General features: G+C 36.0%; 2 protein-coding genes across 2 annotated transcripts; one reads left to right on the top strand and one right to left on the bottom strand.

The window, feature by feature from the left end:
* Positions 1-2,014: 2,014 nt before the first annotated feature.
* Positions 2,015-3,166, bottom strand: LOC132174490 (F-box/kelch-repeat protein At3g06240-like). Its single transcript, XM_059586139.1, has one exon. The coding sequence runs from the start codon at positions 3,164-3,166 to the stop codon at positions 2,015-2,017; it is 1,152 nt and encodes a 383-aa protein (XP_059442122.1).
* A 5,086-nt stretch (positions 3,167-8,252) lies between these two features.
* On the top strand, positions 8,253-11,761 carry LOC132175848 (disease resistance protein RPP13-like). Its single transcript, XM_059587919.1, has 4 exons — positions 8,253-8,456; positions 8,628-8,714; positions 8,805-11,509; positions 11,623-11,761. Exon 3 carries the CDS (start codon positions 8,942-8,944, stop codon positions 11,507-11,509), a length of 2,568 nt encoding a protein of 855 aa, XP_059443902.1. The 5' UTR covers positions 8,253-8,456; positions 8,628-8,714; positions 8,805-8,941; the 3' UTR covers positions 11,623-11,761.
* Positions 11,762-12,079: the final 318 nt, after the last annotated feature.

The raw sequence follows: 12,079 nt of genomic DNA, 5'->3' as shown, positions 1-12,079 counted from the left end.
TTTTCTCAAAATTGGGCATATTCCGTCCCCAAGAGGTAGTTCAATCGACTGTGAACTACGCTTCATAAAGTTGACATCACTAGGTCGAATCCTCCCTCCCCCTTTCCTTGTGTGAACATGTTAATTAAAAAAAAAAAAAAAACATATTCTATAAAAATGATATGTGTCACTTTTTATGTGATAAACACATGTTTTTTAAATGAGATATACTAGAATCTAATAAAACTCTTACATTTTGTTCATCAAAATCCTAGGTGGCAAAGTGTCATTTGTCATCAACTTGGGCCATGTGCCCTTTTACTTCAACTTGGCAAATGACACTTTGCCACCTAGAATTTTGATGGGCAAAATATAAGAGTTTTATTAGATTATAGCATTTCTCTTTTGAAATAACAGGTGAGAAATCACATGCTTTTTGAATAAATTTTTTTTTCAACTTTGTCCATGTAATTAAAAAAAAAAAAAAACATGTGCTTATCACATGTTGTCATTTTTATAGAATAGGTTGGAGGAATTTCCTTCAGTCCAGTTTGGAGAAAATTTCTATCCTTTGTTATGGAGATTTCATTTTGGATTTTAGAATGGACATAAATTTTTTTAAACTGGATTGGAAGAAATGGACAAAAATACAAACTCATCTAATAAAATAATAGATGTCATATAATTTTTAAGAGAAATGATTGATGTCAATATTTTGTTCATCTCATTTTATAAATCAATCATTAGATTTGTGGACTTATGCGGAACCCACATAAGATAATAGTAGACGACCCTACAAATTTAATAGTTGATATATTGAATTTGTAGAAGAATATGGGTAAAATATGAGCAAATTAGAGCACTACCATTTTTTGGTTATTTTGGTGAGCCAATTTGGTGAAAAATCCTAAAAACCTTTATTTTCAGCCTCACCAATTTGACCCAAAAAAATAGTTAGTGAACAGTACACACTATTAATAGTGGGTACTATTTACTCACCAAATGAATAATAATAATAATAAAAAAATGATTTCTCTTTCCCCTTTTTTCTTTTCTGTTTCTCTCACCTCCTTTAATAGTTAAAGAAATAATAACAAATATTTGAAAAATAATATTTAAATAAAATAGTAAAAGTAGATTGTTAAAATAGGAAGGCTTTTGGAGATGCTATAAAAAAGTGAATATTTTTTTTTTTTTGTTTTCTAATCAATCAAAAATAATAATAATAATAATAATAATAATAATAATTGGTGAGGTTGCTAATATTGTATTGACACCAATCATTTCTCATAATATATATATATATATATATATATGTGTGTGTGTGTGTGTGTGTGTGTGTGAAGCACATATATGTTTAGGGATGCATGTTACTTTATTAGCAAATTTTTGCAAGGAGGAAATTTCCTACCATCTAACCTAATAAAATGTCACATGTCCACTATCATTCGTAAGGCATATCATTTTTTATTATGGCTTACTGAGTTACTCTTCAGTTATCTTTGGTGAGAGTTTTCATTTTAACTACTCAAAATTTAACTTTTTTCATTTCATTTTAGCTATTAGTTTTTCGCTACTAGTTCTTAAGGGCCAGCCCATGTCTCATTTGCACAATGGGTTGAGGTTACAGCTTTCAGACTTCACAATAGACAAGCCGTTGTACAAATAAGTTTTAAAACAGAACATTGAAAAACAGGTTTTAGTGAGAAATTAGAATCACAACTGTAAGGCAATTTTTGGGACATAGCATAGGGAAGTGATTGATAGATAGAGTGATTTTTTTTTTCAGTAACAATATAAAGAAAACATATGAAAGAGACAGTAAAAATATAGAAGACGCTAACTAAAACAGTCTTCAATGAAGAAATTGTACACATGCATTTCCTTTGTATATATGTAAAATGATACATCACCATTCACCATATATATATATATATGTATCACCAATTGTAGCAAGTAGCAAACTCTAACACATGTTTACCTATTAATGAAGTCTGTAACCGAGAAACTCATGGCTGATGATCAATTAACCCATCTATTCTCCTCTTCTTGGTCGTTTTCTTGAAAACTTTGGTTGGTTGAGCAAAACGAGGCTCTCCACATAAGAACCAGCAAAGCAATAGGCTCCCTTACGTGCATTCTCTGTTTTAATTTTTGTGCACTTAGGATCATATGAAGTTTTCAACAGTGCCGCGCCGCTCGAACTAAAACCCAATGGTTTTGGTAAGCCTACTAGTGTGTTATGATTTAAAACTTGGGTCCATGACTCTGCTGCACGATATTCTTTCATCACCCACAAAGAATTAAACCAAATTTCTCCAACACACAACGCAAGTGATTTTCCGTATTCTGTGATAGAACAGAATTGTGGGCTATGAATAGACAGCGTTTTCGGTAGCATTATCTCACGAAATATCTCATTACTTACATCAAACGACAAGATCGAAAGTCGTTGATACTTGATCATTTGATTAGCATCATTGCCAATCCTGATTGAAGCAAGCCAATGAATAGCCCCATTGATAAAAGGTTGCGGACCACGGTTACTTAAACTACACGCAGGAGGAGCGCCGACTCTACTGCTTTTCCAAGAGCCCGTAGCGAGTGAGAAAATCTGAACCTGAGAATCAATTTTTACTACTTTGCAGTCGTTTGTCCATGAATCAAACCCAAATCCCCAGGAAGTAGAATGCGGGTGAACATCGACGTAACCTGTCTCGTAGGCGCAGGGTTGAGGAAGGGTCACAGATTTTTCAAGCAATGGGTTCCACAGAATAAGGGTGTCGGACAAACACCTTAACAAAACCAACCCATTGCAGGAACCGACAACCTCAAAAGAAAAAGAAATCGAGCTTTTGTGTGAGAAACTCAAGTAGGTGTATTCATCGAATGATTTGACGTTATACTGGCATGCTTGTTCTGTTTCTTGTTTGGCAAGGCAGGCAGTGATGATGGTTGTGGTGTTTTTGGAAGGGCAATAAGTCTCGTCGGAAACCTTTAAAGCGAGAAGACGGCCGGTGCTGTTGTTATCGGAACGGTTTATGTGGGCGAGGTGATCGGAAGCAAAGGTAGGGTTTTCGATGATGGAGCACCATTCTTTGTTGACGCAGTTGAATCTCGAGAGGGATTTCACGGGTAGTTTCAAGAGAATTTCGCGAATGATTTCCTCTGGAAAATATTGTGCCATGGCAGAGAGAAAGAGTTGCATAAGGAATAGTAGCGATCGCATGCATATATAGCAATTTAGGCCGACACTGGAAAGCTTTTCCCAAACGGATTTGGATTGGTATTTGTATTTGACTTGTACATCCAAGCACAAATTTATTATTTGTCCAAGTTTTTAAATATCTGACTACATTTTTTTTTTAATCTTATTTCCTTTATTTTAGGAGTAAATATTTTTTTGGGAAAATTTCACTTAACCTCTCCTAATTGTCTTTAATTTTTACAATTATTCTTTAAATTTGAAAAAATCTCAATTTAATATATCATCTTTTTTGTTTTTTCAATTTCACCGTAGTATTTTTGCAGTATTTTTGCAAACTCTATTAATCCTGACCAATTAGGTCATGAGATTCAAAGCAAGCCCCTGTTTCCACAAGACTCCGGTCATCATATATATATATATATTGATGTGGCCTCTCTATTTCCTTTTTTTTTTTTTTTTTTTTCTTTTGTAAATTTAGTTGTTGTTGTTCATTTTGTTTTTGGGTTCTATTGACCAGTAAATTAAGGAATAATATGGTTCAAAATGATATTCTGAACATTTGAGTAAATTAAAAAATAAAAAATAAAAAATTGTAATTAAATTTGGTGTTTGAAGTTGTTTGCTATTCATATATATACTGTTATGATCTAAGCTTTACCCTATATAGTTTGGTGTTATCCTCATCATTTAGCCCGATATTTTAGAGATTTCTTTTTCATTTCCCTTATGTTTATCTTCTCCAATGAGTACTTATCAGGCTCGGTTTGATTATCTTCTTCTCAGAAGTCAGAACCAGTCAGAGATCAAAGACATGGCGCACCATTTTCCAGAGGAAATCATACGCAAAATTCTCTTGACACTGCCCGTCAAATCCCTCGTGAGATTTACGCTTCACAGTGATCGCCTTCTCCGTAAAGAAGATCCGACGGAAACACTTCCCACATTACCACCATAATGCACCATTGTCACCCCCGCTTGCCTTGGCAAACAAGTAACAGAAGAACAAGACTAGATTAACCTCGGGATGCAGGTTGAGGTGGTTGGTTCCTTCAACGGGTTGGTATTATTAAAGCATCACATCAACATACTTATTCTATGGAACTCATAGATTAGAAAATTTGTGCGTCTTCCTAAACCCCAGAATACAGAGTGTGAAGACTATATGCTGGATTCTATTGGGTGGGGGTTGGCTTTGATTCTCGGACAAACGACTACAAAGTAGGGAAAATTTCCAGTATGAAAGTTAATCCTCACGTTCAGGTTTTCTCACTTACTGCTGGCTCTTGGAAAAGCAGCATCAGAGTTGGTGCTCCTCTGTGTCGTTTTCAACGTCGTTATGAACCGAGACCTTTCATCAATGGGGCTATCCATTGGCTTACTATAACCCAGACTGGCCCTGATGTTTTTCACAATACGGTCTTGTCGTTTGATGTAAGTAACGAGACATTTCGTGAGATAATTCTACCAAAAGAAATAGAATTTCTATTCCCATGGCCATTAGCCTTTTCTATCACAGTATATGAAAACTCTCTTGCGGTGCGTGTGGGTAGAGTTGCATCTTTTTCCTTGTGGGTGATGAAGGAATATGGTGCAGTAGAGTCATGGACCAAACCTTTAACTTAGGCACTAAATATACCAGTGCCATTTTCTGGTTTTGGTTTTACTAGAAGAGGCGAGCTAGTATGGAAAGCAGACAGTGGAGAGGTAGTTTCGTATGATCCTAAGAGCAAAAAATTTATGTCTCTTGGCGTTAAAAGTCACGGACGCTATTGTTTTGTTGATTCCTATCATGAGGAAAGCGTCGTTTTTCTCAACCAAGCAAATATTGCAGAAAATTGAGGGAGCAAGCAAGAAGAATAGCAGAGAAAGAGTTCCAACTTCAGAAGGAGTTTGTTGCAGATCAAGAGATAGGTAGGGAATAGAGTTTCTATTGTGTTCAATATCTAATCATCGTATCCAACAACAATTGTAGCAACTGTACCCATTCATATTGTATAAATACAATGAGGGAGTTTTATTTACTTTTAAAACATTGTGGTTATACATGGTTTTATTTACAATCTTATGATTATAAGAAACACTTCAAAGGAAACCATAACCAAATCAAATTATCAAAATACTAAATCAAAATTCTTAAAAACCATGTTGATATAAACATATTTCATTTGTAATAACATACAAAAATAACTAAGCCTTTTGATACTAATCCTTGTGTTACAAATTAATGTGTTTTACTATACCTTAGTTAAAGTGGTAGGTGAAAGTGTGTCTTTGTTGTGATTCCACGTAGACTTCTAGAAGATTGTATTGCAAAACTTGTTTTTGTTTTGTGTGGAAGTGCTGCTGGAAAATAGAATGTAAGAGAGATATATGCAGAAAAATAGAAAGAGCCGAGAGCTCATTTTGCAGAAAAAACTCCTCTCCCCTTCTTTGTGTTTCCTTTGTCTAATCAACTGCTTATTGTAAGGGCATTTGTCTGTGATAACACGTGGGACAAAGTGTAACGGAATGTGAAGGAGGTAGGAAGTTAGTCTTTTCTTATAAGTAAGGTACCATCTATAATAAAATTTAGGGGAAAATGTAGTTTACCCCACTGAAATTTCAGGGGTATTTCAATTTTAACCCCAAAGTTCAAAAATTGGCAATCTACCCCCCTGAAGTTTCAAAAATTGGCAATTTAAACCTTCCGTTTAATTTTTCCGTTAAATTAGACGGAAATTTTTTTAAAAAAGCCTAAGGACAATGATGTAATTTCATAGATTTCCGTCAATTTTAACGGAAAAATTAAACGGAAGGTTTAAATTGCCAATTTTTGAAACTTCAGGGGGTAGATTGCCAATTTTTGAACTTTGGGGTTAAAATTGAAAAACCCCTGAAACTTCACGGGGGTAAACTGCATTTTCCCCTAAAATTTAAAACTTGAATAGAAAAAATAAAAAATAAAATAAAAATTTAAGTACTAAAAAATTAAGTTTAAAAAGGTCTTCTGATCATAAGCCTTTAGTTGTTTCTTTTTATGAAAGAGAGGAGGAACGATCTTGTTTTAAGAAGGGCTTCAAGTTTGAGGGAAGCTGGGTGCTTGATGAGGAATATGGTACTGTCCTTAAAGAAGCTTGGAATGAAGGGATTGCTAGAAATCATGATGCTCATCATAATCTGCTACACTGCCAGTCTGTTTTCTCATGGTGGAGTCTTAACAAATTAGGGAATACCATAAGGGAGAAATCAAGGAGGTTAGAAGACTTGCAATGTAATGAAGGTCAAAATAACAGGGAGGAGATCAAATGTCTACAATCTGAAATTGATCTTATTTTGGAACAAGATGATCTAAAATGGAAGCAAAGGTCTAAACAGAATTGGTATCTGCATGGGGATCGTAATACCCCTTTCTTCCATTCTTGGGCTACTCATAGGTGCAAGAAAAATCATATTAGAAGAGTCATGGATGATTCAGGGAGAGTTTGGTCACAATCCAGAGATATTGGTCATGCTTTTGTCCAATTTTATCAAAAACTTTTCACATCAGAATCTGTGACTCATCTGGAGGAATGTTTATTTGGTGTGGAGAAAAAGGTAACAAAGGAGATGAATATTCAGCTCATTAAGGACTGCACTATAACTGAAATTGAAGAAGCTTTGTCTGAGATGCATCCTTTGAAATCTCTTGGACCTGATGGGTATGCAGCTTGTTTTTATCAACAATCTTGGGAGACCGTAAAGAGTGAGGTATGCAAAGTAGTGCTCAATTTCTTAAATTTGGAAACTTTTGATCCTGTTATAAATTCAACTTTGATTACTCTTGTAAAAGAGTATTGCTCTATAAGCCTATGTAATGTTCTTTACAAGCTTATTGCAAAAGTCTTAGCCAATAGGTTGAAGAAGGTTCTGTCTTTCATTATTTCTCAAAATTAAAGTGTATTTAATTGTTCCAGGGAGGCTTATCATTGACAATATTCTTGTAGCTTTTGAAGCTCTTCATTCTATGGAAGGAAGGATGAGAGGTGGTAATGGCTTCATGGCTCTTAAACTCTAAGGCTTATTATGGTAGAATCGAGTGGGATTATTTAGAGGCAATCATGAGGAAGCTGGGATTTGCACAACTTTGGATTTCATGGGCTATGTTTTGTGTTTTGGGATGCTGCCATTGGTACAAGAGAACAAAATATGGGGATGGGCTTTATTGCTCTGGATGTGTAGTGGCAGCTCATTGCGCTACTAAACAATATATTTCTGATCCAGAGGCAGCAGAGGCATTAGCTGCTTGGAAGATGATTGAATTTCTTCCAAGCTTCTACTCTGGATTGTATGTCATGTTAAACGTAGTGGTAACAATGCTGCGCATTGTTTAACAAAATTTGCTTTATCTTTGAGTTTGGATCGGCTTTGGTTAGTGATGCAGCGTGACTTAGTGGGCTGCAGTGAAGAACATCAATAAGTAGCGGATAAATAACTCTAGATCTAGATTTTATCAAAGATCTAAAAATTCTTTTTGATAAAACTAGATACTCTCTAGGTTTTGAAGGAAAAGATGAATAAATTCAACTCTGAGTATTCTTATTAATCAAAATCAATAATAAACAACAATTGCTTTTCTCTGGAGGCTATAAGCATATATTTATAGCCCAAAACCCAAAACCTAATAAAATATGACATAAATACCCCAAAACCCTACACCTAATAAAATAACAAAATAAAGACTCTTAGAACCCTAACCCAGTAACCCTAATAAAATAACAACATAAAGTCGACTAGAAAATAAAACAAACTGACATATGGCCGTCTGGACAGCCTAGACACTTAAACAACAAAATCATAAAATAACATATGGGATTGAAATACACTCCGATCTACATCAGTTAGATTGTCCAAGCCGTGTTCAAGAGATTGTACTGGCAGAAGAGCATTTTGCTTGATTTATGTTATGATGGATGTTTTCTCAAAAAAAAAATGATACAACCATTTTTACTTTCTCATTACTTTTTGACTCGCCGAAAGCGAAGGAAAGTTATCCATGTGCAATGAGTGCTACAGCTTATTCAAAGCGCTGCTTTTAAGAACATTTTCAAAGCTGCTTTCATTCAAAGATGCATTTGAGAGCATTTTCATGGAAGTAGCTCCCCAAGCTCTTTACCAAATTAAAAGCACCAACCTCTACGACCTCCTGTTACCAAAAGTTTACCCAAAATCTCCTCCATACATCAGATTGCAGCTCCCTGCCTCCGCATGGCCATTCTCACCACCACCACCACTATCGGGCTTCTCACCAAAGGTATGTATGGATCACAATTTTTTTGGGGTTTTCTTTTATTTTGTAGTCCATTGCAAATTTGGTGCTTTTGGCCGATTTGTATATATCTGATAGAGTAATAATAGGTATTTGAGATTGTTTTGTTAATGATTCTATTTTGATAAAGTTCTTTTGTTTTTTTGCCTAGTCTAGGGTGAATGATCTAATAAGGCCTTCTCAATACATGTGGACTTGCCGCTGACTTTGAAAATCGGGAAGAAGTTATTTTATTGAATTGAGGTATTTTTAGAATTTAACATGCATCCTTCTTATTTTGTGTAAGCAACGTGGAAATACTAAATAGCACCACTGTTCTTTATCTTCTTACAGTTTAAGGTTTGAAATGCGAAGCAATGTTTTTCAATTTTGAACCTGTGGGTATCATTTCCTAACCAGTACAACCCCTATAAAGAGAAAAGCTAAAAAAAAGGCGCAGCAAATATAAATAGGAGGGAAGACCAGCAACAATGGCCGACGTTGTCGTTAATGTTCTCTTACAGCAATTACCGCTACTAATAGAAGGAGCAACGTTCCCATCTGGAGTGGAAAATGAAGTCAAGTCATTTCAAAGGGAGCTCCAGAAGATAAATATCTTCCTCGAGGACTCCGAAGGGAAAGGCAACGAGCATAAAAAGGTTAAGGCATTAATTAGGCAAATCACGGAAGTTGCTTACGAGGCTGAGGATGTTATCGACACATTCAACCTCAAAGTCGAAGAACAAAGGAAGAGGAATTTCGCGGGAAAGATAATCAATAGCATTGCGCACGCAATAATGCTTCACAATGTTGCAAAGAAGATAGAATGCCTCAACAAAGAGATCAACAAAATCTACGATGATATAGAAAAGTACGGCATTGAAAGAACTGAAGCAAGGGTAGACGCAGAAGCGGAGAAGGCACTGCACAAACGTAGGAGATGCGTTGAGGAAGATGACGTGGTTGGCTTTCTTCATGACTCTGATACATTGGTGAATCAGCTTATTTATGGAACCCAGAATTCAAAGCTTGATGTCATTTCAATCATTGGCATGGGTGGGTTGGGAAAAACTACTCTTGCCAAAAAAATCTACAATAATGATCGCGTCAAGAGCCACTTTCATTGCCTTGTATGGGTGTATGTATCTGAAGATTTCAAAATCAGAGAGTTATTGATTGAAATTTTAAAATCTCAGGTGCCAATATCAGATGAGTTGACAACGAAACTCAAAGGGATGAGTGACGAAGAGGCAAAAGAGTTCCTAGTAGAACAGTTGCTCAAAAGCTTGCAAGGGAAGAGGTACCTAGTAGTCATGGACGACATCTGGAAACCCCAAGTCTGGAATGAGGTAAAAGATGCTTTTCCTGATAACTCCAATGGAAGCCGAATATTAATCACTAGCCGCATAAAAGAAGTGGCCTTACATGCAAGTCGTACTCCTCCTTACTTTCTCCAATTTCTTAACAAAGATGAAAGCTGGGAACTCTTTTGTAAAAAAGTATTTCGAGGAGGAGATTGTCCTCCTGAGCTAGAAATTATGGGGAATCAAATTGCAGAAGGTTGCCATGGGTTGCCACTTTCAATTGTCGTATTGGGGGGTCTTTTAGCAAACAAAGAGAAGACACATCGAACATGGTCGAGAGTGATTGCCGATGTAAATTGGTATCTTACTGAATGCAAAGACATTCTAGCCTTAAGCTACACCTACCTACCACGACGCTTGAAACCATGCTTCTTGTATATTGGTGCATTCCCAGAAGATTTTGAAATCCCTGTAAAGGAACTGATCAAACTATGGATAGCTGAGGGATTCATACAGCAGACTGGCAGACGAAACATTGAAGATGTTGCTGATGACTACTTAGAGGAGCTTATTGATCGAAATTTGATCCAAGTGGCTACTAGGAGGTCAGATGAAGGAGCGAAGACATGTCGTATTCATGATCTTCTGCGAGACCTATGCATAACCAAGAGCGCGGAAGAAAAGTTTCTTTATGTACATAGAGATGATAACTCATCCTGGAACACCTCTCGCAGACTTTCCATCCAGAGTAGAATTCTTCATCAATTCATTTCTTCAAACAATTCTGGCACTTCAAACGCTCGTTCTTTTTTGTCCATTGGGCGTGGGTTGGAGTTTGAGAAAATCTACTGGAAGTGGGTCCACAACAACTTGAAAATGCTTCGTGTGCTTCATTTGGACCCAGCTATCTTATTCGTTCCAAAAGAGATTGGAACATTGATCCATTTGAGGTACTTGAATATATTATGTCAGCATATTCCAGTTTCTATTGGCAACCTGGAGAATCTAGAAACACTTACCATAAACAACATGTTTGATGAGGGTAGCGTACTCTTGCCAGACTCGATAATAAAGTTGACGCGTTTAAGGAACTTGCAGGGGTATGTGGGTTTACCTGATAATTTCCCCTTGGTCACAGCTTGGTCGAGCCTCCAAGTCCTTTCCAATATTCAAATTGACTCACAAATTTTGCATTTCATTGTCGAGGGCAAGCTTCCTAATTTAAGGAAATTAGGGCTAGAATGGGATAGGGGAAGCGGAGACATTAAAGTTACTTTCCCAAGCGCCCAGCACTTGAGTCATATCCAAAAATTGAGCATTTCAGGTATGGAGAACATGGTTAAGCTGCTTCCTGATTCAATTCCAGAGACAATCACCAAGATAAGCTTAGACTGTGTGCCTTTAGATAACAGTAGCATGGAAGTGTTGGGGAAACTTCCCAAACTTTTAAAACTAAAACTACATTTCTGCCTTCCTTCTGGAGATCTTCACTTCCATGCACGTTCGTTTCCTCAACTCCAATTCCTAGAATTGGGGGGCAGGAACTTTGGAAACTGGATACAGGATGAAGGTGCAATGGCAAGCCTAAGGCATTTGGTTATCACGCACTGCGATATAATTACCATCCACTCTTCTTACTTACAGAAATCAACTGCCTTGCGAGAGGTGGAGGTCTTAATTTGCAACTCTTCTGTGAAAAATATGTTTGAGAGATTGCAGATGGAGCTTGGTTTTAAGCTACATATTCGTTTTTAGGTATTTATAATTTATCTTTTCTTTCTATTCTATCCGAATACATCCCCTTTTATATATATATATAGTCAAAGTTCTCATGATAAACTTACCAATTGTTAATTATGTGTTGACAGGAAAATTTGATTGACATAAAAATTGTGTTAATTATGAGATTCAGGCATGGAGTAGCTAGTTACACACAATTTCGAGGGGATGGATGGTCATTGTCCCCATTGGTTTTGCGTTTTGTTATCTTGGATTAAATGATTTGTATTCATCCAAAATAAACTACTTTTGCTTATAGACTAACATTTTGTAGTAATTTGTTCATGTAATTCGACGTTTGCTCCCAAGGAGATTTCTCCTTTTTTTTTTTTGGGATTAAAATTAGCTTTTCTAATAGTTGTAAGCATCTTGATTTTTAATTGGAATGTACATTTCAAATCATCTTAAAAGCTACATCATTTTTAGAAGGGACACTATGAGGACTTTTAGCATTACTCATTAGAGTGTGAAAATAACTAAGAAACCCTTAAAAGGAAACCATAAACAAATCAAATTATCAAAATACTAAATAAAAATTTCCTAAAT

The sequence above is a fragment of the Corylus avellana genome, chromosome ca3 (genome assembly GCF_901000735.1).
Source record: "Corylus avellana chromosome ca3, CavTom2PMs-1.0".
NCBI classification, from domain to species: Eukaryota; Viridiplantae; Streptophyta; class Magnoliopsida; order Fagales; family Betulaceae; genus Corylus; species Corylus avellana.
The sequence above is the reverse complement of the archived record's forward strand: the minus strand, read 5'-3'. Positions and strand labels throughout refer to the sequence as shown.

Excerpts from the sequence above, each read along its gene's own strand:
- LOC132174490 (XM_059586139.1), bottom strand. The coding sequence starts at position 3,166 with ATGGCACAATATTTTCCAGAGGAAATCATTCGCGAAATTCTCTTGAAA.
- LOC132175848 (XM_059587919.1), top strand. The coding sequence starts at position 8,942 with ATGGCCGACGTTGTCGTTAATGTTCTCTTACAGCAATTACCGCTACTA.